At 42.1% G+C, this 25,717-nt stretch overlaps 1 protein-coding gene across 1 annotated transcript in view; it reads left to right on the top strand.

Moving 5' to 3' along the window:
- Positions 1-25,717, top strand: part of Kif5c (kinesin family member 5C) — a 155,098-nt gene that overhangs the window by 112,852 nt on the left and 16,529 nt on the right. The window contains exons 14-23 of the mRNA XM_048345501.1: positions 1,061-1,267; positions 3,744-3,890; positions 7,842-8,030; positions 10,378-10,495; positions 12,665-12,741; positions 14,448-14,557; positions 16,473-16,574; positions 16,807-16,867; positions 22,007-22,078; positions 25,118-25,222. Of these exons, the coding sequence (XP_048201458.1) occupies positions 1,061-1,267; positions 3,744-3,890; positions 7,842-8,030; positions 10,378-10,495; positions 12,665-12,741; positions 14,448-14,557; positions 16,473-16,574; positions 16,807-16,867; positions 22,007-22,078; positions 25,118-25,222 (1,188 nt within the window). The remainder of the gene's footprint in view (positions 1-1,060; positions 1,268-3,743; positions 3,891-7,841; positions 8,031-10,377; positions 10,496-12,664; positions 12,742-14,447; positions 14,558-16,472; positions 16,575-16,806; positions 16,868-22,006; positions 22,079-25,117; positions 25,223-25,717) is intronic.

Below are 25,717 nucleotides of genomic sequence, written 5' to 3'. Positions count from 1 at the left end.
ATTCTGTTCTGCAGTGAATGTCTATAATGTGCTGTTTTGCCAGGAGTTTTACAAACAGCAACCTAAGCAAAAGACAACCAGCCAGCCCATCACACATGGATGCTTAGTGATTTCCTTGCAGAAGGTTATTTCTTCCTTTTGTGCTTTTCCCCCACCTTCATTGCTAAAATTCTATGGATTGGATCACTTGATACAGTCACATGATACAAAGGTGGCTTAGATTGATTTCCCCAGTTCCAGACTTCCACAGATGTGACTGTCTCTAGAGCCATTCTCTTCCTCTTTGTTGTTCTTCATCTGTAGTGATGGTGGCTTCTGCTTAAACTTTCCCTTTGGTAGAAAGGAAATCCATGTGATTGTCATCAAATGAACCATATTTAATTGATTTCTGTTTTAACTACAGTTTAAGTCCTCTATTTGCTTAGCATTTCCTGTCCTTTACCTCTGTTCTATTCCTCGCATCACTAATGTACTGTTCCTGTATCATACAACTACCTGGGATAACTTCCTTTTGTTACGTAGTTTGTATTCTAACATTTTCCCCTGTTTGTTGCAGGAAAATTAGCAAATAACAATAGAAATAAAGATAATGAAAGTATCCACAGATTAGGCACTCCCTTCTATGTAGCGTTAATGTTTGGGGAGATCTTTTATATACTCATGATACATATTAAGAAATTATTACCTTTTAAATACAATTCTGGTTGACTTTGAAATGTACATATTTATAATGTGAAATCATGACATTTTAAGCTATATAAATTTCTTATAATACTTTTAGAAATGACTTCTTCATCTTTAAGCACATGGAAACTAGCCAATTAGCTATAATGGGCAGTGTTTTGATGTTTAGTTTATTCTTTGAACATTTAAAAATAAAAGTAAAATACTTTTTTAAAAAATTAAGAAAAAATAGTATCCATAATATGCAGTGTCATTTCCTGTCATCCTGAGCTTTCCCGACTTGTTTCTTGGTATGTGATTGTAGAATCACCTTATATTGAGTAGAATACAGAGTAGAATACAGATTCGTGGATTCCTTGCTGTCTCATTTCCTCAGCTTTTAGCTTCCACAAGAAGAGACTATGAGAAGATACAAGAGGAACTGACGCGTCTGCAGATTGAAAATGAGGCAGCCAAAGATGAGGTGAAAGAAGTCCTTCAGGCCCTGGAGGAGCTGGCTGTCAATTACGACCAGAAATCACAGGAAGTAGAAGACAAGACCAGAGCTAATGAGCAGCTGACAGATGAGCTGGCCCAGAAAACGGTTGGAGCATTTGTGGCTAGGGGAGGGACTGTACTGTTTGATGTTTGTTGACTTAGTGCTAACTGAGTTAGATGCATTATCTGAGGCCACTTTGACAGTTGTAATACTTGGTGGAACTGACTTAGCCACACATCACAGGACTTTGTTGCATAATTGTTTTATAGTCTGGCAATTAATAACATCAGCAGAACTTCTTTGTCCACATAGTTGACAGACTATAGGCTGGAGCCAGGAAAAAAATCTAAATTAAAAGTTTGACTTCATAACTGTTAAGCCTTACTCAAGATAAGACATTTGAACTTCTTGAGTTCTCTCTTAAAATGGCAACAACATGGCCCTTGAATGGTGTGAAGAATAGTAAGTTTATGAAAAATATTTAACATAAACCTGTGCATGAACTACAAAACTGGTGATCAATGAATAAACCTCAAAGCATTGTTATTGATAAGAGCGGAGAATCCACAGGAGGTTTGGACTTCATTCTTCATATTTACCCCATCCTGAGTGAAATCTGCACCCCCGCCCTCCACTTCTTGTCCTACTTCAGGAGCCTGGGACTCTGCTCTCCCTTTTTGGTATTAAGCCAGTGCTTTGGTCTGTACATTGATTTATTTTTCAGCTTTTTCTGGTGAAAGATGCTTCAAGTTTTCCACAGTGAGAGACAGCCTAAGGCTTCAGGCACAGTGAACCTTTGGTGTAGGTGTCTGGTGGGGGCAGTGTCCTTTTCTGTGTTGACAGTGGGTGCCAGAGGAGCAAAGTGGCTCTAACTCACTACCTGTGAGCAATGGCCTGGTGTTGGGATTGTGGCCAGCGTGCCTTTGGGAAAATGTTCATTTTCAGGCAAGGAGAAGAGCAGATGGTGAGGAAGGTGCTGATTTTCTGGCTTTGGAGCAGATATGAAATGTGACTCCCTTCTTGCTTTCAGTTGAATGGAGAAACACTTTCCTGATGGCGTCCCAAGATGGCCACCACCACTTCTGTGGGGTTTAAATGCAAAGTTAAAAAAGCAATGGCAGTACAGAACAAAACAAACCCCTCTAAAAAGTCACTTAGCAGAGGAGAAGACTTAGATTTTCTTTGCTTAGTGTTTCTCTTTTAACTAGTTTTTGCTGTTCTTTGCTTCTCACAAGTTCTACAATATAGCTCTTAAGCTGGATGCTGGTGGCTAATGCCTATAATCCTAACTACTCAGGCAGCTGAGCTCTGAGGATCATGGCTCAAAGCTAGCCTGGGCAAAAAAGTCAATGAGACTCGTATCTCCAATAAACTACTCAAAAAACAGCTGGAAGTGGCACTGTGGTTCAAGTGGTAGAGTGCTAGCCTTGAGCACAAAGAGGCACAGGGACAGCACCCAGGCCCAGAGTTCAAGCCCAAGCAACAGCAAAACAAAAACAGCTCTTATTTCAGTCAAATCAAAGTATTATTAGAATCCTCTTTTTAGTAGTCAGATGATTAAAAATACTCTAGTAAAATAGCTATTCATGGGAGAATTATATAAAGGCCTCTGAATTAATGCTCATAGGAAGTTAGGAGTAGGGAGATTCCTTCTTTGTATTTGAATTCATACTATGACATCAGAAGATAGCTGTTTTATTGATGTTCAATGTTAGCTACTCTGGAGGCAGAGGTAAAAGATTGTGTTCTTTATTTGGCTTAGGCAAAAGTGCAAGACCCTAGCGGGAAAAATAATTTAAGCAAAACAGATGGAGTCATGACTCAAATAATAGAATACCTGCCTAGCAAGCATGAGGCTCTGAGTTCAATCTCTAGTACTGGGAAAAAAAATGAAAGAACAACAACAAAAGAAGCCCTAAACAAACAAACAAAAAACCTTTTAGTAACATGTGGAGGATAGAGAATTGGTGACTTTTTAGTTTGGTAAGAAAACAGAATTTTTGGATATATGTAAGGAGTCATTTATTGCTGAACTTAATACAAAAAATGTTTAGTGTTTAATTAAACTTCACTGCAGAGATTAGAATTCTTTCTAAGTTGTTTTCTAAATACATGACTGCCCCTCTGGACCATGTATTTCAGACCCAGTTATTATTTATTGTGAAGAAGGTGGGAATTTGGAAGTGGCCCAAGGATTGAGTTTGCTTGGGTGAAGAAGTAGGTAGGCTTGTAGGCTTTGTTCAGACCTAGGTGCATCTAGGAGTAGGAAGATATGATTAAATGTTATAACCTCAGAGGCTCCTGTTTTCCTTTTGTTTTGATAATGTCACTGACTTGGAAGTTGGCAGCTGATTTGTAGACATGTAACATATTATGCTATACAATGTAATTTGAGGATATGAAGTCCCTCTTTTTATTAGACAATGCAATAGTGTATTGCACTTTGCCTTCCAAGTCCTTCTTGTTGAAATCACAAGAAATGATAGATCTCCATCCTACATGAAGTTGGTACTCTGTAATGCTGCACGTATGACATCGATTCGTAATCCTTTTTAATGTGTGGTTTGAATTTGTTTTTCAGACGACATTAACAACCACACAGAGAGAGCTCAGCCAGCTACAGGAGCTTAGCAACCACCAGAAGAAAAGGGCGACTGAAATCCTAAACTTGCTGCTGAAGGATCTGGGGGAGATAGGTGGAATTATTGGCACCAATGATGTGAAGACTGTAAGCCACCCTTTTTTAAATCCCCTGTGCTTGTGCTTATTGTGGTATGATTCTGAGTTAGCAAGCTCTGCTTTAAATCCATTTTCAGCCTCCCATGTATAGCAGTGTGCTGTGCATCTGCCTGGTGCTAGGAAATATTTGAATCAGTGAAAAAAAGGACTGACTGAAAGCAGAATAATTGTTGGGGTGAGGAGGGAAAAAATAATTTACTTTTCAGATCTTGAGAATGTCTTCAAATCTTGATTGGCTTTGTGTAGATTGATTTAACTTACTTGCAGTGTCATAGAAGTTCTAGGCTCAGAAATGTTTTCCCTTTTCTATAAGAAACCAGTTCAGGTAATATTCCCCAGTCAGGCTGTGGAATAAGATTTTAACAGTGACTGAAGACATAAGACTGCATTTAATCATCTATAACCTAAGAAGTTGGAACCTTGTTAGTCTGGAGTTTATTGGTAATGCCGACTCTGAGGATGTATCTCAGATGGACTGATCACAGTCATCTTAACAAGATTCCCCAGGGTGATTCTCATGCTGGTGAATGTCTAAGAAGCAAATGTGGTTCAGTGAGGTCGATGATGCAAGAGATCCGACCTTCCTTTCTTTTTCCTTTCTGTTATCTTCAGCCTGTTTTTAGTTTCATTTCATTGAGATTTTGTCTCATGGTAGCGAAATAGCTACTAATATCACAAATCATCACATCTCTAGGCAACCACACCTAAAGCAGGATGGGCTGAAGAAGCTGACTCTTATCCAGGAGAGCCATACTCCCAGGAGTCTCTAACATCCCCTAATGTTACATGATTGGCCAGCAGTGAGTCACATGACTGCTTCAAACTGCAAGAAAAGCTGAAAAAGCAAAGGAGAATAGGATTAATTATAATTGGCACATGCCAATCATGATCAATGCCTGGTAAATAATACACACTAATGCTCCTGACAGCAAGGAAGTAAGGGAGGAAGGTGTAATAAAGCTGATTTGAAGGTGAGCATAGATGGAAAAGAGAAAAAAAATGTTAGCAGCTAATCACTTGATAGATATTATTGTCATTAAATTGATAAATACGATAGTGACATTTTTAAGCCACCTTTATTGAGGTATAAATTATATATATTAACTTTACCATACTTGGGGTACAGTTTGAGGTTTTGATTCATTTGTACATGCTAAAACCATCACCACCTGGAGACAATGAACACAGGCATCAATCAGCCTTCAGTGCACATAGGGCTGCTTTTGGTCCCTGTCTCTGTGCTGTATGCCAATTCCATAATGTTTTGATGACCATAGCTTTATATAATACAGTACCTTGTACAGACTAGTAATTGATAAATGTGTGTTGATTTAGTGGAGCTGGAGAATCGTATTACATTTTTTTATTTCTATTTCATTAATCCCCCAAACTGAATTTCGTTAGATTAGCCATTTTACCTTTAAAAGACTGAATTGTATGTTCATCTGTTTTGTGGGAACCCTGGGGCTGTGAGGTGGGATTGCTAAATGCCAGAAAAGACTCCCAAGATTAGGCAGGCTTCTTTATAGATTCCTAAGTCTGGGCTACAGAGAGCTGCCCCTGGATGGTGTCACAAATCTCAAAGCTCTTGTAAACATAAATTATTCGTTCATGAAACCTCTGTAGTAACTGAATATTTCATGAATCTTTGTGAATGAATCTTTTTTAGCACAGATTTCTCAGGTACTATAGGGTTAATGCTGTTAAGTTCCAGTTTGATGATTTCATATTTGAGGATTTAATTTTCAGAGCCATATGCTGGTGTTGAGCAATAAAATCCCAACATTGGGTTGATTAAATGTCCCTCACAATGTGAAAGTGGCGTTGATTTATGGGAAGTTGGCGCCTACTCCTGATAATGGTGAGGGAAGGTATTTTTATGCTAAGTTCTAAAATAGAGCTGATGAAAATGCTAATGAAATCAGTGTCTGGGTGCCTCTGCCTCAGAAGGAGTCCCTCCCTACCTTTGGGAATCTGAAGTATGATTGAGATTATTTTTAAGTACACATTTGGATGCCTTTGAGATTATTTTTGGATTCTAGACATTGGATGCCCTACTTACTTTCATTGATAACCTTGTTCATAATCATTCTGTCTCCCCCTCCTTATAATTAAGATTTAATTCTTAGTGCAGTGAGAGCTTACTGAAGACCTATGTATCTTTGGACTGTATGTTGCTCATTTGTAAAATGAAAAAAGAATCCAGATAATCTCATTTGTCAGGTTGGAAATTAAGTGACTTCTGTACTTATTGGTTAGGTTTACCATTATAGCTACAGGTACTTTTCTTAATGGCTATGACTATAAATTGATATGTAGTTATTTTGATATAAGAAAATGAATGGATGGGTAAGGTCTGTTTTAGTGATCTTGAAGTTTTATTTCTAAAATCCTAATCAGTCCTTACATGTCTTCCCTTTTTTCTCCACTCTGGCCTTGAATTTGAGATCCTCTGCCTCAGCTTCCTAAGTGCTGCTATTACAGACTTCATCACCTTGGCCAGCTGTGGGACAAACTTGGTCAGACTTAAGAAGATTTTTTTTTTTTACCCTTGTTTCATCCTGGGCTGTTTGGCAGAAGAAAACAATGTAAAGCTTGTAGATTTCACTCAACCACTGTCTTCATGCTTTTGAATTTGTAAAAAGAATCTAATGATGGTCCATGTTGGTAGATAAAGCTTTGGCAGTCAGAAATACAACTAGCTTAGCAAGCATCCCTAAGGGTAGAGTTATGTGACACTTGTAGATTTTCTGTTAACTTAGGCTCTGCTTTGTTCTGATTGCTGTTGGAGTCATTATTAATAAATACTGTTGAGTTCTTATAAGAGGATTGATGCTACATTAATTATGTGAAGATACTTGGTACTGTCAAGTGTACTTCTAACTTGCTGCCAGTTTTCAGGAATGATACTTGATTTCATTTTTCCCAGCACTCAAATATTTATTGAAAAAAACCAGATATGTGAGTTAATGACAGCTGTAATGACACAGGTGGGCAGTGCAACTATACTGTGGAACATTGAAAGCCATAGAGTCATTGTCTTGACTCTAAAAAAACAAAAACAGGTGTTTTATGGCTGGATTCTAAGCAGGCTCCTTGTCTTCTCCTGAGGTGCTCGCCTGCCCTCTGGTGGTTAAATGAAGTATATATTTGTGGTGTTTTGCTTATTTGGTTCATTGCCTGTCTAGACTGTATTTGCATCTTAGCATATGGGTTTCTATGCCAAATATTTGGCATCAGTTTTTGTGTCCACTGGAACTCGGAATTGTAAAACCAAATATATAGCATGTAGGGGTTCTGAACTGTCAAGATATTCCTCTTCTTAAATGATGCTTGGAAAAACATACAAAGACAGGGGAGCAATGGGACCCTCACCAGGAGGCGCTTTTGGAAGGAAGAATACATTCGCTTGCATTAGATTAGAGACTATTTCTTTTTTCACTCACTGCATTTAGAAACATTCAAGGCATTAGACTGCTTTCCTACCTGAGTTAGCAGACTTGAGAATGTAATTGAAGTTTTGATTTCAGTTTTTATAGAGATTAAAAGTCACCCGTAGGAATATTTGGCCATGTTATTATACAGGCAGAGGGTTTATGATGTTGAATGTCTTTGAAGTTATCTCCTTTAAAAAATCTGTACTATATTTTCTCCCCATGTCCTCTGTTTTATAAAAAAAAAAAGTCAGTTGCAATGAGAAACCTGGTTAATTGATGATTAAATTGGGTAGAGGTTTATAGTTGGAGGTTTCACCTGAGGTTTCTGAGAACTTGAGGTTGAATCCATTGTACTTTTCATAGATAGTTTCTTTAGCTGGTCTTATGGTGAGATTCCTAACTCAAAGTCTAGGATATCTCAAGGCTCTGCAGTCAGGTTTCCGAGGATCAGTAAAGCTCTGGAAATTGTAGGTGACAGGCATGAATGTTCATCCTGTGCTCAGTTGGCAGATGTGAATGGAGTCATTGAGGAGGAGTTCACCATGGCCCGACTGTACATCAGCAAGATGAAGTCTGAGGTCAAGTCCCTGGTGAACCGCAGCAAGCAGCTCGAGAGCGCCCAGATGGATTCCAACAGGAAGATGAATGCCAGCGAGCGGGAGCTGGCAGCATGCCAGTTGCTCATCTCCCAAGTGGGTTACCTTTCTCTCCTCACTCACACTGTGTTCTCTCGAGCTCTGCCGCTTCTGTGCCCTTACTGGTACTGCAGGGGTAGTCCATGCATTCTGATTCACATAAGCATGGCCTCCTGAGCCACTGAATAAAACCTAGGCATAGCTTAAGTTGTTCTTTGGCTGTTAGGTTAGGTTGTTGTTTATTTTGAGACAGGGTCTTACTGTGTAACCCGGACTAGCCTAGAATTTATGACCTTCCAGCCTCAGCCTTCTCATTGCTGGCACTATAGAGTTGTGCTACTGTGCCTGGCTTGCCCAGGTTTACTCTTAAGGCTAGATTATGCCATGTGAAAGCTAGAAACTTCTCTAAGTCCTTTCTTTTTTAAAAAATAGAATATATCTATACACCTCTCTATGCATGGATGGATAGAATCCCCCAAATTCCTTATCATCTAAGCTAACATATTTTCATATATAATCTCTACCACAAATACAATTTAAGATGGGAAAATAGAAACTGCTGCTGCTGCGACTACCATGACAAATAGCATCAGCAGGTAACATTTTATTGAGTGTTTACTATGTTCCATACACAATGTAACACTTTATATGCATTTTCTCACTTGATCCTAAACATACCCTTGCAGGCAGCTTTTATTTTGTTCCTCTTTGCTGGATTAGGAAACGGAAACTGAGATTAAATATTTGTTCAGATACATGCAGTCAGTGGTTGGTGACAGAGCTGGGACTCAGACCAAAGGCAGGGTGAACCCAAAGCCCCAGACTAGGACTTCACAGGACTTTCAAGCCCAAGGGAAGACTTCCTATGTCAGCAAGCCTAGCTACTTTTCTTCCCAAGGGAATGGCATTTTTATTTCATGAAGGCAGTTCCAGTAGACAGGAGCCCTGTTTCTTGGGCAGGTAGGGATACCTGAGCTTGCTGTATGGGTCTGAGGATTTTGTGAGTGGTCTAGGTGAGGGCTGCTCACTGCCATGTGCCAGATATGAAAAACAGCCTGATCTGCTTGTGGGAAAAAGATGCCAGCATGGATTTGGGGTGTCAAACAATACGTGAGACAGACAATAGTATATTTCATCCTGGCATGCCTTTAAGCACAGTTATATGGAATCATGGAAACATCTCCAATCTGATTGTCTAAAATGGATGCAGCAGGTTCCATTTTATATCTAACATAATAAGCAAAAATGTTTCGAAAGGACTATTCAGGGCTGGTTATGACAGAAAAGTTGATAAACTTGTATTGTTGTGAAAAAAGCAATTTGCTCAGCCCTTTTGGAAAACTTGTAAATACAAAACCATACACATGTAAGCATGTTTTGGTCAAGTAATTTCACTCATTCTATGTCCTTATGCTGTTTTTTATTGGTATGAGATGAAAATTTTTTTACTTCTTGGGGTGGTATTATCATATGTTTGTTCAACCTCACAAATCAGTGCAGTTTAACATTAGGTGCTATTTTTGTAGTCTGTTAAAATTTACACAAAAACCAAAGATTTACTAGTTATTTCCTAATTCACTAATTACTTCCATCTGTCTACCATTACTGAGCCAGAGAGCTCCCAGTCACCCAGTCATTGACTTAATCCATTAGTATTTATTATGCCTCTACTCCATATATCCTCACTGAGGAATAAGACAAAAAGTAGAAGATATAAGCAGAAGCAAGTATAAGAAGATGTTGAGGCCCAAGTGGTAAGACTTAGGTAGTCTGGACATTTTGTGGGGTGTGTGTGTGTGTGTGTGTGTGTGTGTGTGTGTGTGTGTATGCACATGCAAGAATAGAGAAAACACCCAGAAAGATGACAAGTTAAAAAGCAAAGTCCCTGACAACAGTTGCTGGTGTGTTTGAGGGACAAGAAAAGGCAAAGGTGTCATGTTTGGGTGTGGAATCCAGAGATTTATATTCACAGAAAAAAAAAATCCTCAATCTTGGATATTTCCTAGCTTTGTGTCCCCAGCATGTGATGTTGGGGATTGAACTTGGCTTTGCACATACTAGGCATATGTCTACCACTGGGATCCCACCCCAGCCCTCTGGCACACTGTGAAGAAGGAAACCAGCACAGGTGTTGATATCCACACTCAGTGGATGATAAGGAAGTGGTGTGACCATGGGTAGAAGCTGTGGAGAATGAATCAGAGAAGCATGTGGAAGAAATACAGGACTGTCTTAGCTCTCAATCCTAAGTCCCAGGCAGAGGGCAGAATAGGCACCTTTTGGTGTTGGTACTAAAGAAAATGTGTGATCTGTTGGGTTTTTCCATTGGACTGCCCCAGGCAAGCCTAGATGACCACTTGCCGGGCATTTCACTCTTCCTTCTGATCTGTTTCCTTGTTGTAAGCATGAAGCCAAGATCAAATCTCTGACAGACTACATGCAGAACATGGAGCAGAAGAGGAGGCAGCTGGAAGAGTCCCAGGACTCACTCAGTGAAGAGCTGGCCAAGCTCCGAGCCCAAGGTAAATATTGACTACTTTGCAGGTGTCAAGTGCTTTGTCTAAGTCAGGCAGTAAGTTGGCTGGAGTCCTAATGTTTAGTTTTTGTTCAATTAAAGCATTTCTAGTTCTACTGAGAACAATAGCATAATTGAAACGAGGAAAAAATGGAGAAAAACTTTAGTAGCTCTCCCCACATATGAATCTAGCTATATTTCCATGTTCTCTTGATCTACCTTGCTACCCAGGCCAGAATCCTCCCCCACAGCCCAACCAGCTGCCCAGTGCTCTCTGATTTTGCTCCTTGTTGCCTTGGTTGCCTCTAATCAGGGAAATCTGGATTGTAGCTATGTTTGTCTGCAAAGGGCCTTCACTCTCAGCCACTGTGCTGCATCCCAAGCAAGGATTTTAAAATTCACATCGATCTTGTGCCAAAACTCGTGTCTCCCCTTTCCATGCAGTTCTGTTGCTTTTGAAATAGTTTGATTCCCCACCCTGGTCTACCTGCTTAAAACACACTGTCTAAGGGTTAACAGATAGTGCCTAAAATGTAGGAAGAGCTTCGTAAGTGTAAATAAATACAAGGGAAATTCAAGAGTGATAGCCAGAAACACAGAGATTAGAACAGAATTCAGAAAGTGCTTGCACCAGTGGCTCAACTTCTATAATCTTAGCTGCTCGGGAGATTGAGATCTGAGAATCACTATTCAAAGCCAGCCTGAGAAGAAAAAGTAATGTGACTCTTATCTCCAAGTAACCACCAGAAAAACGGTAGGGGACTGTGGCGCTAAGTGGTAGAGTGCTGGTCTTGAGCAGAAAAGCCCAAGGACAGTGCCCAGGCCCTGAGTTCAAGCCCCATGACCTACAAAAACAAACATTATAAAAGAAAGTGTACAAAAAAAAAGAAAGAAGAGAGAAGTTGTAAAGTTGTGAACACGTTGCAGAGTAAGAGAATGTTAAAAAAGAAAGAAAGTGCATATTGCAATGTGAGACTAAACACACATTGCAGGTTGCAATGAAAATTATTTGCCACTAGGTGCTGGTTGTTCACACCTGTAATACTAGATACTAAGGAGGCTGCAAAATTTTATATTTATCGTGGTTCTAACTATTAAAATTAAGTAGATCTTTCCATCCTTAATATTTACTATTTAAAATAAAAAATAGCTTTGATAGTGTGGTAGGACAGCCAATTATGTTATCCTTTTCTATTTCCTTTGCAATTTTACAGTTATTTGCTCAGTAAATCCATTTTGTTTCAAAGGCAAAGACAGATTAAAAAAGAGGGCAAGCATACTCCCTGTGCTATAACTTGGTACTATTTTCATGATGTGGGAAAGAACATAAAGTGTGCCACCAAAATCTGGCCCTGGGGAATAGATTTTCCCTCTTGTACGTGGTTCCTGTAGGAATGCCACCTGCAGTAAGGCTACTGAATAGAAATAAAACAGACCTGAAAGGAAATGGAACTGGCCAGAGAGAAATTCTAAATTAAATGTCACTGCTTTGAACCTACTTGCTCCCTTCTCTCACTTCCTCAACTCAGGCTGCCTGCACCATCCACTCAGTGAGCACTCCTGAGACAGGACTGCCAGGTATCGCCAGCTCAGCTCTGATCTACATGGGCTTCCTGGTGAACCTGGGAGTGTTGTGGTTTATTTCTATTTCCCCTATTCTCATCCTTAGATTGTTTTCCGTCTCCAAATCTTAGAAAATAAACAGCTTACCCATGGGAGGTAAACGAGCACATTCTAGAACTCTCCCAGTGTCATGAGTCCAAACACGACATTGCATTCACAGGGTGCCTTCTACTCTGCAAGGCATGCTTATGTCATGACCTTAGGAGAACTCAGAGGACAGGTGGGAAATAAGCTCCTACAGCGTCAGGTGATTAGAGCATGGATGCAGGACTTGGGCTGGGTAGGCTGTCTGCACTTAGCACCATTCCCCTGCAGTCATACCTTTCCCAGGGTTCTGGTCCAGATGCCTAAGGATGCCACAAGAGACACTGGCGACGGCTCTGGGCTTTGGGAGGCCCTTTCCTTCATGTTGTGGTTGTCATTGGTGGCATCAGCTGATGTCTCTCCCTGTTGCCATTTTTTCTTCCTTTCAGTTTTTTGGGGGGGGCGGGAGGGGGGAAGGAGATGAGTCCTACCAGTTTAATCATCGGTTATCCTTTATAATTCAAAACAGAAAAAATGCACGAAGTCAGTTTCCAGGATAAGGAAAAGGAACATCTCACGAGGCTGCAGGATGCTGAGGAGATGAAGGTATGTATTAATCACCCCTCCCTCCAAGCCCAGCACATTTTCAGTGCATTTAAATCTGCCTTAAAAATCTGCCTTCTACAGATCTCTGCATGGTAGCATAGAGGAAGGAAGACGGGAAAGACCACTGCTAGGCATTCAGAGCAGATCTCAAAGTGTGGCTTGGCATAAATGGCGGGGGGACTGTACAGGATGTCACTGATAATGGAACCTTTCCCAGTCTTGATGATCACTGCCCAAGCCAGTGATTACACAAAGCTGCATCCTCAGGCGAGGTCTAACTTTGGGGGGAATGTTCACTCTTCTGGAATTGGAAGAAACCTTTTTCTTCACTCATTGTAAACAAGAAACAGTACAGATCTAAGTTTCTATTTTTAATGCAAAGATATTTGTTGCTTACCTTTTAATGGGGAAAGAAAAGTACAGGAAAAATGACTTCGAAATAACATGAGCTATGAGAAGACAAGGAGCCATGCACTGGTGGCTCATGCCTGTCCTAGATACTCAGGAGGCTGAGATCTAAGGATCACATTCAAAACCAGCCTAGGCAAGAAACTCCATGAGAGTTTTACTTCTTTGTTTTTTGAATAATTACTTATTTATTGTCAAGTGATGTACAGAGGGGTTACAGTTTCATATGTAAGGCAGTGGGTAGATTTCTTGTACAATTTGTTATCTTCTCCCTCATTTCCCCTCTCCCCCCTCCTCCTTTCCCTCTCACCCCATGAGCACAGTTGGTTTACACCAAAATGGTTTTGTAAGTATTGCTTTTGGAGTTGCTTTTTATCCTTTGTCTCTTGATTTTGATATTCCCTTTCCCTTCCCTAGTTCTAATACCAGTATATACAATATCCGGAGTACTCAGATGAGATACAGTGATAGCAGGGGGGCATCCACACCAGGGGATACAAGAGGATCATCAACAAAAAAAGCTACGGTTTCACGTGGCATGTTGAAAATAATTACAACAGTGATTTAACACTCATTTCCATAACATGGAGTTCATTTCACTTAACATCATCTTATGTGGCTTACTTCTAATTAACCAACAGAAAAACTGGATGTGGCATTGTGGCTCAAAGTGGTAGAGAACTACCTTGAGCAAAAGAGCTCAGAGAAAGCACCTAGTCCCTGAGTTCAAGCCCCATGATTGACCAAAAACAATTTTAAGAAAATACAGGGAATTTGGATTCATTTTTATTAAACTGAAAAAACCCCACAATTAAAGCTTGACCACACACATGACTTTGTTCTAGCCACCAGAATGCATGGGTGGTGGTCCTCTAATTTCTGACTGCTTAGAAAGTCATCTCACATCTGCAGCGGGCATGATCGGGGGGCATTTCAGTTGAAAATATGAGAAAGTGAGGTCACCACAGGTTATGCAGCTGTGTAAGGTCACTCAGAGGCCTGTCCCTTCTGAATGACCAGGCTACATGGAGCTTGGGTGATGGGTAGAAGGCCACAGACAAACTTTCCTTTTAATTGGTAGGCTTATTTGTTCCTAGGGACCAATTTGATTTTAGAACAGATTCTCAGGCTTCATTGTTCCAGTAAGGCAGGCCTGGGTGCAGGGGGCATGAGAGCCAGAAACACCCTTCGTTTGGGGATCTGACATCTGAGGGAGGTGGGCCTGGATCCAGGGCTTGTCACTGCGTGGGCTGAGTGCCAACGAGTGGATGACACATTTCTCCTGGCCTGGCTCGCAGAAGGCTCTAGAGCAACAGATGGAGAGCCACCGGGAAGCTCACCAGAAGCAGTTGTCCAGACTTCGAGACGAAATTGAAGAGAAGCAGAAAATCATTGATGAGATTCGGGAGTGAGTTGGCTGGGGTTTGTGGGAAGTGGGGGTGGACATGGCTCAGTTATCTTGGGCCAGTCTGGAAGGATGTGGCTTTTAGCCAAAGGCCCTCGTCACATAGGCTCTGCTCTCCACCCTGGTGAGCCAAGGGCTGGGCATGCTGCTTCTGAATTCTGTTCTCCCATCTGGAGCCCAGCCTCCTAGAGCCCTGGTGCTGCAGGGGGCAGCCAAAGCCCAGCTGCTTCTCTTTAACACCCCTCCTTCCTCAAGGAAGAAGCAACATCACTCCACTGGTAACTCACTTGGGCAGACATGTGCCTCAGGAGTTGGGGAAAGTGTAAGGCCTATCAGACTTGCCCCTATCTGGAGTTCTGCTAGATTCCTAAACACTCCAGAGAAGATGGTTGTCGCTTGGAACTGTCTTCCCAGCCCACATTTTCCTCCTCACTGCGCAGCTGCGGTGACCCAGTCATACAGGTGTACACTGGGACCCGTGCCATCATACTTCTCTGCTGGTAAAGATGGCAACCTGGGGCAATGCTGCCAGGACTGGTGTCATTGCAGTTTAACTGGGAGCTGTTGGGGAGCCCCTGCTCCTCCCTTGTGCCCTCCTGCCTCATTGACAACAAAAGTCACCCAGCTGAAAGCTACCTTCCTGGTCCTCTCCTGGGGGTCTTTATGATTTTACATAGTAGATCCTCTTGACACTCTGAACAGAATATTTTTAAGTGCAGGAGAAGGGGCATAGGAGAAAACAGACCAGCATCTAATCTAGAGAAAACAATTAGCTTGCAATGTAGTTTCCATCCATTACCCTCAAATTGTCCCCCCTTCCACTAGACCAAGGTTCCTACCCCTCTCACTTATACGTGGGATGAAGAAGCAGGTTTCTTTCTAGGAAGCAAGGTTATTTACTTAGGGTCACATTGTTAAAGAGGAATTAGACTAGAGTTAAGACCTTAATTCTCTGGACTACTGATCCAAATCTCTTTCAAAGTAAGTGAGCTGCTCCCACAGTGCATTTGCATTTTAAGAGGAGAGGAGAGGCATGGCTGGCTGGGCTTCTTGCACCATCCTGAAGAAATGCATTTGCCATCTCAGATTCCCTTCTTCTACACCCTCCCCCACGCTATCACTCACTGTGTGCTTCTCTCCTGGTCATTATTCTACACAGCTACCCTCAGAATATTCAGATTTCAGAGCCCAGAGGAGGGATGGAAGGAAGGAGAGAAATAGGGTTTGTGAGACAGTTGGTGGGGGAGTCCCAGGCTTGAGCTTAGGCCTTTCCAGTAGATACTGGGCTTTCATGCACGTAACGTAGACACTAGTCCCTATCGTCTTCTGGCATGGCTATGCAAAAGACTTTATAAGTACTGATGTAAAATGTTGACCAAATGCCCCAGATGGTGAATTTCTGTTTGTAACAAAGCCAGGACTCTCTAGTCTTCCTCATTCCTTTTTCTGAATGCCTCGAGGAAGTGGAAACCATCCTTGTGTGAGCCAGGCCTTTGGACCTGGGAGATGGCTTCTGAGCATCTTAACTACAGAGGAAGGCATGGCCAAATAAGGTTACCTGAGTGAGATCCTGCCCTACTCTGCTGAGGAAGCAGAATTTCTCAAAGGGGACTGACTCTGTCTTCAAACATCAGCTCTTTTCTAATGTCATTATTTTCCCCTGAAGCTCTTGCACAAAAGCAAATTCTAAATACATCCTCAAAGCCTTTGCTTCATGCATCTTAGATGCGTCTCAGAAATTAGTTTTCTCCTGGGCAGGGAAGAAGCTGTGAGGTTGTTCTCTGATCCTTCAGAACCCTCCAGAATTGCTGCTTTTATTGCACAGAACTAATGGGCCTGCAAGAAACCATGGTTTTAGGTGGATGACTCAGAGTTTCAGGCTGATTTGGAATATATTGCTTTTTCCTCTCAATTTCAGCTTGAATCAGAAGCTGCAACTGGAACAGGAGAAGCTGAGTTCTGATTATAACAAGCTGAAAATAGAGGACCAAGAGAGAGAAATGAAGCTGGAAAAGCTCTTGTGAGTGCACTTGAACTATTTTCTGATTTCTTTCACCACTGGGAAGTCTTTGAAAACCCTGCTTTTGTTGATTTCTAGATGTTCTGGTTAGATTGGGTCTATTTCAAAGACAACTATGGTTATTTGTGTGCTTGTGAGCTTGCTTTGTTGATTTATCCATAGATTCAAATAATGTCGGCTTAGTTCTAATTTCTTGATGGTGGCTTACGATTCCTTATTGTTTCTTTCTCAGATTACTCAATGATAAAAGGGAGCAAGCAAGAGAGGATCTCAAGGGGCTGGAGGAGACAGTGGTGAGTTGAGACATTTCCCAACTCATTTCATTTGTTGAATTGTTTATTCTATACATGTTATCAATATACACCTGGCTCCTGGCCTTGTGCTTACTAGACAAGTGCTCTACCTCTATTTTGAGATAGAATCTCCAGCTAACTTTGCCCATCTTTCTACCTCCTAAGTGGCTGAGATGACGGGGTTGGAATACCTTGCCCAGCCCTCCTGTATAATTTCCTTAGGTGTCATATTTAGATAGAAACTATCCTATGGAAAATAAGACTTCTAGGCAGGATCTGTATGAAAGCGTAAGAAAAAAATTCCTATGTTGGCTTATCAGATCTGCCCCTATCCGGAGTTCTGATAGGTTCATAAACACTCTAGAATCTATCAGTCATCAATCCTTTGTGATAGAAACCTAGAGCCCCAAAGAAGAATTGAGCAGAGTTGCTATAGCCTCTGCACTTCAATTTATTTTCATTCAACTCTTGACAGACATTTTTTGAGCACCTACTAAGGGCTGGCATTCTTAGAAGAATATGCTTACATACAGTCAATTCAACAATATAGATAAGATCACTGCCTTTGTGAAACTTAACTGTAGCTGGAAGAGACACAGTAAACACTAAGGAGGGAAATCTTGCCCCCTTTATCTATGGTTGCCCTTTCCAAATTCAGCATAGTCCAACAATAAAACTACAGTGACAAAAAGAATTAGAGAAAGAGACCACACTGACATAACTTTTGTTACAGAATATTATAATTGTTCTATTTTATTATTGTTGTTGCCAATCTCTTATTGTGCCTAATTTATAAAATAAACTTTAGTCTAGATATATATGCATAGGGGGAAAAGTATGTATAAGATTTGCTACTATCTGTGCTATTAGGCACCTAGTAGGGGTCTGGGAATGTTTCTCCTAGAGATATTGGGACTGCTAATAGATGGTTATAGAAAGTCTGGAGGTGGTGGTTAGAAAGGCCCATGAGGAGGTGATATTTGAGCAGGGATGTGTAGTAGGTGAAGAAGCAAGTGGCAGGAATATCTGGAGGTGAGCATTCTGAGCCGATGCAATGGCTTGTAACAAGGCCCTGAGGTAGGCTGATGCCTGGCATTCTGGAGCCCATCAGAGAGGTTGTTTGTGGTTCTAGCTGAATGAAGGAGAGATAGAAGGTAGTCACAACATGGATACAAATGTTTGAAATCCCCATTGGTTTGCTCTGTCGTGTCTGGATTCATTGGCCTCATCCTCTCTGCGAGCTCTTGTTTCAGCTGCTTGGCTCTGAAGGGCCTCGAGCTCTTCACTATGAGCACTGGTCATGCCACCCAGTGGTGGACTATATTAAAATACACTCCATTTTCCCATGGGTGTGATTTGGTAATAGCAGGTTTGCATTTGTAGGTCCCCAACAACCTGTGGCCCCTAGCTGTGGGCATGGCTACTATGTGGGAGGCCGTGTGCTGGCCCCTGGGCCAGTTAGAGCTAGTTAGAGTCAGCTAGAGCTAGTTTCTCTGTAGAGCCAGGTAGAAGGAGGACACAGCCCTGAGGTCAGAGATCAGATATAGGGCTGATAGGAAGGTTCTCAAGAGGGAAGGCAATAGGAGTAGGTGGCTGTAGAAAACTCAAAAAGAAGCCATAAAATGATTTCATCTACATCCGTTTAACTAGACAAGTGATACCCATAATTGTAGCTAATTATAGAAATTTAGTAAAATATTGAACATTAAATTTTTACTGTATTCCCAGCAGCCAGGGCTGAGTGATATTTCAGGATGTTTTCATCTTGCACCCCCGCAATCCTCATGCACTCCCTCACCTGTTACCCACATCCTGTACTCTCTCCACCTCCCCTCTGTCTCCCTCACACCCACAGCTCACTCCTGCCTCACAGATGCCACAAGTGTGTCCTCACAGCACCACACTCAGGCTCATACCCATGGTCAGCCATGCACGGTCATTCACACACAGCTGTTCAAAGGTTCACACACTTGCTTGTTTACACAAGTTGCTCATGATGCACTTTACCTATTTCCACACTCACTTGCCTATCATTTGCAGTGGTCACTCATTATACTTCCTGACACATCTGCATGTGATCACAATGCCACACACACTGTCAATCACTCACACAGGTCAGTCTCACACTCATCCTCACTTGTGCCCACACCCAGGCTCATCCACATGCTGCATACTCACACGCTTCTCCCCTTCTCATCCTCCCCAGCTTTTTTGCCTTGTTTGATGCACAGATGACTTGGATTCATGTTCATCACCAGCCTCCTCTGTCTATCCGTATGGTGTTCTGCCCTCCCAAGCACTAACTTATTACATACGTGTCCATCTCACACCCAAGGACAGGTCCACGGACGTGTGCCTCCTCATCCTCTCTTTCTCTCACTCAACACCCACATGTGCCACATGACACACACACACGACACACACACACACACACACACACACACACACGCTTTATAATTCAAGATTAACATCCTCCAGTATGAGCAGTGGGTTTGTTTTTTGTGTTTTTCTTTTGTCCTGACATAAAACTTGAACTCAGGGCCTGGGAATTTTCCCTGAGGTTTTTTTTTTTCTTTTTTTTTTCTTTTTTTTTTTTTTTTTTGCCTTGAGCCACAGCTCTATGTCTTCTTGGCTTTTTTGCAATTAATTGAAGGTAAGATCTTGTGGACTTTCCTGCCCAGGATGGCCTCAAACCACGATCATCAGATCTTAGCCTCCTCGGTAGCTAAGGATTGATTGTAAGCACGAGCCACTGGTGCCCAGCCTGGTATGTGCTGGGCACTCAGATGTTCTCCCACAGGCTTGGACTCCTCGTGAGCTGTAGACACTGCCCTTGGCTGCTTCTTTTTGAGGCTTCCTGGCATAAGCCTGCTTTGCCTCTTGAGTGTGGAGGAAGGTTGGGATGGGCCTGCCACCCAGGGGTTAGAGTTTGAAGAGCCAACTGCAGACTGGGCACCTTGGTGGGAAATGCCAGCTGGCCATCTATGTGTCCTTGAGCTCGAGGTAGCCACCTTGCTTATGCAGGACACTGTGCCATAGGTAGTGGTGGACTGGATCCTGCCTTCAGCCATGCTGGCCACCTCTCTAGGCCTACTCTTACTGTCCACTGTGATGGAAGCTTTGGCACAGGGGCATCAGCCTGTGGCAGGAAGATATCTGAGACGAAGTGAGTCACAGTGGTGAAATAATAATGAGGAACAGGATAAAGGAAAATCGTCCCCATAGGAAGTGAGGTGGTAAATGTGTATAAACCGCTTTCAGTATCTTTAACTGCCCCTCCCAAACTGTTTAGAGCTGAGACCATCTAAACACAAGAGAAAGGTGCCAGGCTCAGGACTCCATATTCTGTGGAACTGTATACCAAAGAAGCACCTGTCCCTGGTTGAAGTACAACATCTTCTCATTTCCCTGGTGTGGCAGTGCTTTTCCTGTGAAAATACTCACTGTGATTACAGTTCAGTAGGTAATGAGATCTCTGAGGTGGCGGGGTACTCAGGGCAGTTGCAGGCATTAAGAAGAGCAGGGGAATGATCTCCCAACAGCGGGGGCCGGGGACAGTATGTCTACATAATTGTGGCACCAGCTTCCTCCCCCCTGCCTGCCCGTGCTGGAAAATGGCTCAGCCAAGGACAGATACCTCATGTTCATTATTCATAATAACAGACTTGCTTGGCTTCCTGCAGAAAGCGATTTACCTCATTCGAGGATGCAATTGAGTTCAGGTGCTTCTTATTTCAACACAGAATTGGACTTGGTAATAAGGCCTTAAATTAACAGAGATTCCTTATTTGAAGTCTCTTAGTGTCTCCCAAGCTTTGTGTCTGTTTCTTCCTTTTTAAGGTGAGAGTGTGGGAATTGCATCCCCTAACATTCAGTGGTAGAGTAGGTCAATATCTACAGATAGCAACCCTTGCATTGGAAAGTGAGTCTGTCCTACTCCCTTTTAGGGAAGTAATTTGGAAGGAACTAACAGCTCTTTTATAATAAATACATGGAACTTGAATCCAAGGAAAACTTTGATCTTCTAGTCTTGTTAGTAAGGACTGTCAGATGTGGTTCAGGCTTTTGGCCTTAGCTTTCTGATTCATAAACCTTTATTTGCAGAAAATTTGAAGTGAAGGGGGAAAACCCCCCCACAAAACATTTCTCCAACAAGTTTATTACAGTGAAAGTTACAACACTAAAAGGAAACACTATAGACCTAATGAAGTGCATGGTATTCAATGGGAAGCACCAGTAAGTTCTTATTAATAATGTTTACTTGAGTACTTACATGTGCCAGAAACTATCCCAAGAGTTTTCTAAGGATCATCTCATTTAGTCTGGACAACGATGGCGAGGTAGCCATACTTTTAATCTACATCTTAAAATAGGAAAACTGAAGCACTGGAAATTTAGGTTATTTACCCATAATTCTTTGGATGGAAAGTCTGAGAACTGCTTTACAGATGAGATGAGCTCAATGGTTTAAAGCAAGCAGGAGGACCTAGACCAGAAAGGGGTACAGTTAGGGTGAGAGAATTACGGCTTTTAATTTTAACTTGTTAGTATATATAATGTTACCATGACAAATAAAAGGAAAGCAAGGAGCTGAGTGTCAGTGGCTCATACCTATAATCCTAGCTAATCTAGAGGCCCAGATCTGATCATCATGGTTCAAAACCAGCCTGAGAATTAAAGTCCATGGGACTCTTATTCCAATAAATGACTTTAAAGCCAGAAGTCGAACTGTGGCTCAAGTGGCAGAGCACTAGCACTGAGCAAATGAAGCTCAGGAACAACACCACGAGCCAGAAGAAGAGCTCTGGCTCAAGTGGTGGAATGCCAGCCTTGAGCAAAAAATTGAAAGGATTGTATCTGCCCTGAATTCAAGCTGCTGTACTGGCACAAACAAATGAACAAAGAAAGAGTGGCACTAAGGAGAGTTGAGTTGAGTTGGTTCTAGCTTAGAGCTAATTGTGGGGGGTTCCAGCTGCTGCTAGGGGAGGTCATGTTACGGTGTATGCAAATCACAGGAGTCACTGACAGAGGCAATGGAGGGCTCCAAGAGCAAGTTGGAAAAATCAGGGGCAAATGTGTCCCAAGTTCAATGTCCTCTCACTGAAGTAGCATTAAAGAAAACTCGATTTTCTTTTTCAGTCTAGAGAGCTGCAGACGTTGCATAACCTCCGCAAGCTCTTTGTCCAGGATCTGACCACCAGAGTGAAAAAGGTGAGTTCTATTATATCTGAATGGGTCTGAGGAGAACAGAAGAAAGAGATGGCTGAGAGAAATCATTTTCAGTTGAAATATTATCTGGTTAAACTGGGGCTGGCTGTGCTTAAAAATTAATTACTTCATACCAGAGAATGTTATTAAAAGAATGTGCTGGAGGCAAAATTATTTGGGAACATTCTCCCATCTGAATTTTCCTTCTTAGTGAAAGGAAGCTGTAGTGCTTGCTCTGGCGTTCCTTTGCATTAAGCATATATTTATCAGGCCCTTTCTGGCTGAAAACTATGTGCTTGGCACAAAGTGGTCTTGTCCTCAGGCAGTGTTGGTCTTGCAGCTGGAAGTCAGATGGCCAAGTCCTGGGGTTTGTCTTTCAGGAGGCTATTAGGGGCTGGGGCAGAGCTGGTCAAGTGGATCATCATTCATTCTCTTCCTCCCTTCCTTTTCTTCCCTTTCTGTTTTCCTCCCTCATTCTCTTCCTTCCTTCCTTCCTGCCTACCTTTCTCTCTCTTTCTTTCTCTCTCTCTCTTCTCCTTCCTCCTTTCTCTCTTCTCTTCTTTCTTCCTTTTTTTTCTTTTGTGATGGTACCATGGCTTAAACTTGAAACCTTGCACACTCACTTGGCTTACTTGCTCACAGTTGGCACTCTTGAACCACACCTCCAGCCCAACTTTTTGCTGGTTAATTGGAAAGAGAGTCTCTGCTCTGGCTAGCTTTGAACTTTAATCCTGAGTAGCTAGGATTACAGGTGAGAGCCACAGGCACCCAGCTCCATTGTCCTGGTTTCCCTCCAAGCTTTTCATGGGTAGTCAGGATTCTGCCATTGCTGATGTGGAGCGAGGGTCAGGTGGTAGATGACTTTTTGTTCCAGATTTCAAGGCAAGGAAGAGCCTGAAACAGGTTTGGAACCCAGGTCTTTGGGTTTCTCTGTCTCTGAGCTTCTTCAGTCTTTATGATGCAGTAATCTTGGGGAGATTCCACCTTGGTACTCTTGGGGCAGAGGTGAAGGCAGCCAGAGAGCAACTCTTGCAAAACATTTGAAAGTAATGAACAAGAAAAAGTGGGCCATAGGAGAGATATGACAGGATTAAAGAAAGGTGTTAAGAAAAGTGTGCATATGTATGTAAAAATGTATGTTTGAATGTATATATGTAAGTATGCTTACATGCGTGTGCGTGTTTGAAAGCTCAGTGGGGAAAGGGTCAAATATAGTAAAAAGAGGAGGTCATTGATAGAGACTAGATTGAAAAAGCTCAGGATTAATAACATGATAAATATACTACTTGCTAAGGAGAAAAGGGTCATTTTTCCTAGAAGTTAGTTTAAGTTGAGAGTCAAGTATTTACAAGGAGCTGCATGTCTGTGGAAACAAGCCACACTTAGATGCTCAGTTAATGTGGAGGCTTGGTCCTTAGTGAAGGAGAGAAGAGAATGGAGAAGACTAGGGAAGTTCAGGCAGCTATGGTGGGCATTTGCTGGGAATGAGCAAGTAGATCGCTGAGCAGTAGTAGTATGTGTGTCAAGCTGACACCGAACATGAATTTGGCTTGGTGCCTGACAACATTAGCATGGCCCAACGAGTTTACAATCTCAGGAATGCAAATTAAGAGAGAAGGTAGAGCATGATGGGAGATTTCAAGACTTGAATGGCAAAATGGTCAAGGCTATAGATAATGACCACAATCAATAAATGCGCATGAGTGTGGGACCTGGACTAGGTAGGAGAGTGAGGCCCTGCTAGGTGATGGAGAAACTAGAGAGAGGAAGGATACCTGATGAGAGTTTCTGACCAGAACTGAAAAAACACAGCCTGAGGGAGGGTTAAGAATTCCGACTTCCCTGACATTATAGAAAATGTGTGATCTACTTTTAGGCCAGTATGATTCTGTGTGTGTGTGTGTGTGTGTGTGTGTGTGTGTGTGTGTGTGTGTGTGTGTAGCAAGCATGGGTGTGCTAGTCCTGAGGCTTGAACTCAGGACCTGGACACTGTCCCTGAGCCTTTTTGCTCAAGGCTAGCTTGCTTTTTGGTGGGGATTGGAGATAAGAGTCCAGACTGTTCTACCTGGGCTGGCTTTCGACTTTAGTCCTCAGATCTCATCCTCTTGAGTAGGTAGGATTTCAGGTGCAAGCCACTGGCATCCAGCAGCAGTCTGAGTTTTTTGTCAAACATTCTTTGGGGATCCTATTGCAGGCTCCACAGTTTCATACATTAGGCATTGGATACATTTCTTGTACTGTTTGTTACCTCATCCCTCATGCAGGCTCCAGTTTTTGAACCTATGTTTGAGAACCTTCCATTTGAAACTGAAAAAATGGTCATAAAATCATTACCCTTTAGAAGGGGGTGAACATCCCTTCTATAATCATATCAAGCAAACATGTTTTTCAATTTTTGGATCCAGGATCTGTTCACAAATGTATTTTCCACAGTGTCTGCACCACCTTGCTTGTCAAAAGTGACTGTTTTTGCCAATTTCAAGATCTGATAAATTCCAAGGATTTTCCCAGCACCTGTGTGCTGTGACTGGGTTGAGACTGACTCAGTGAGCCATTACTGAGTTAGAAGGGACAAAAAAGTCTATTAACACTAACTGGTGGCAATGTAGACGTTTGTCTGTGACCATTAGTAACTTATTATCATGGGTCTTGGGTTTATTTCCACACCAGTTCTTAATAAGTTTTGAACAAATTTTTTTTTTGCTAAGAAACTGTTTACCTACCTGCAGGGCAGAGGTGCATTTCACTAAAGAGGAATTGTCTGAAACTTAAAAATAAAAACAACCAACAAACAAATAAACAAAAAACAGCCCTGAAAGTGTTTTGTTTTTGTTTTTTTCTTTTTCACAATACTTTCAGTGCAAACTAGGGAAATGAATTGGGATACTGTTGATTCTAAACTTTTGTAACTTTATTTTTGCTTCCAGGCTGCCCTTTGGTGGTTTGTTTGTTTTCTAAGAAAGTCTTAAATGTGACATGCACATAGTAGGTTGGGGCCAGGGTGGGATGGCCACCCCCATAACGCTCCATGCTTTTACACAGAGCGTAGAGCTGGACAGCGACGATGGAGGGGGTAGTGCTGCCCAAAAGCAGAAGATTTCCTTTCTGGAGAATAACCTGGAGCAGCTCACCAAGGTGCACAAACAGGTAGGAGAGCTCTGCTGGCTTCGGCTGCTGCTCCTTCCTTCCTGGAAAGCAGCCTCAGCAGGCTGGGCCACAGCTTGGAGAGAAGGCTCAAAGGGCTATACATTGTCAGAGACTGCAAATGCTGGAAGGGTGCTTAAAAATCCTATTTACTCCTTGCCTCCTTGCGGGGCGTGGTGGCATTCCTCTGTAGTCCCAGCTAGTGGGGAGGATTACTTGAAACTAGGTGTGTGGACTAGCCTGGGGAACATAGCAAGAAATGCTTTCAAAATAATAATAATCTTGTAATAGTGATTTCCTTGATATAGAAAAGAGTTTCTCTGATAGAAGCCAGTTATAAAGAGCTGGGAGGGAGTTTTCTAAGTCTGGGGAAGTGAGGCATTCAGAACCCTATCTTTTCATCCTGCCTTCACCCCAGCCTTGGACTCCAATTGGCCTGTTTCCTATGATGCCTGTGAGGCCTTTGTGGCCCCAAAGCCTCCAAGAAATGCAAAGAAT

This window comes from Perognathus longimembris, chromosome 4 (genome assembly GCF_023159225.1).
Source record: "Perognathus longimembris pacificus isolate PPM17 chromosome 4, ASM2315922v1, whole genome shotgun sequence".
In the NCBI taxonomy this organism is placed as follows: Eukaryota; Metazoa; Chordata; class Mammalia; order Rodentia; family Heteromyidae; genus Perognathus; species Perognathus longimembris.
The sequence above is the reverse complement of the archived record's forward strand: the minus strand, read 5'-3'. Positions and strand labels throughout refer to the sequence as shown.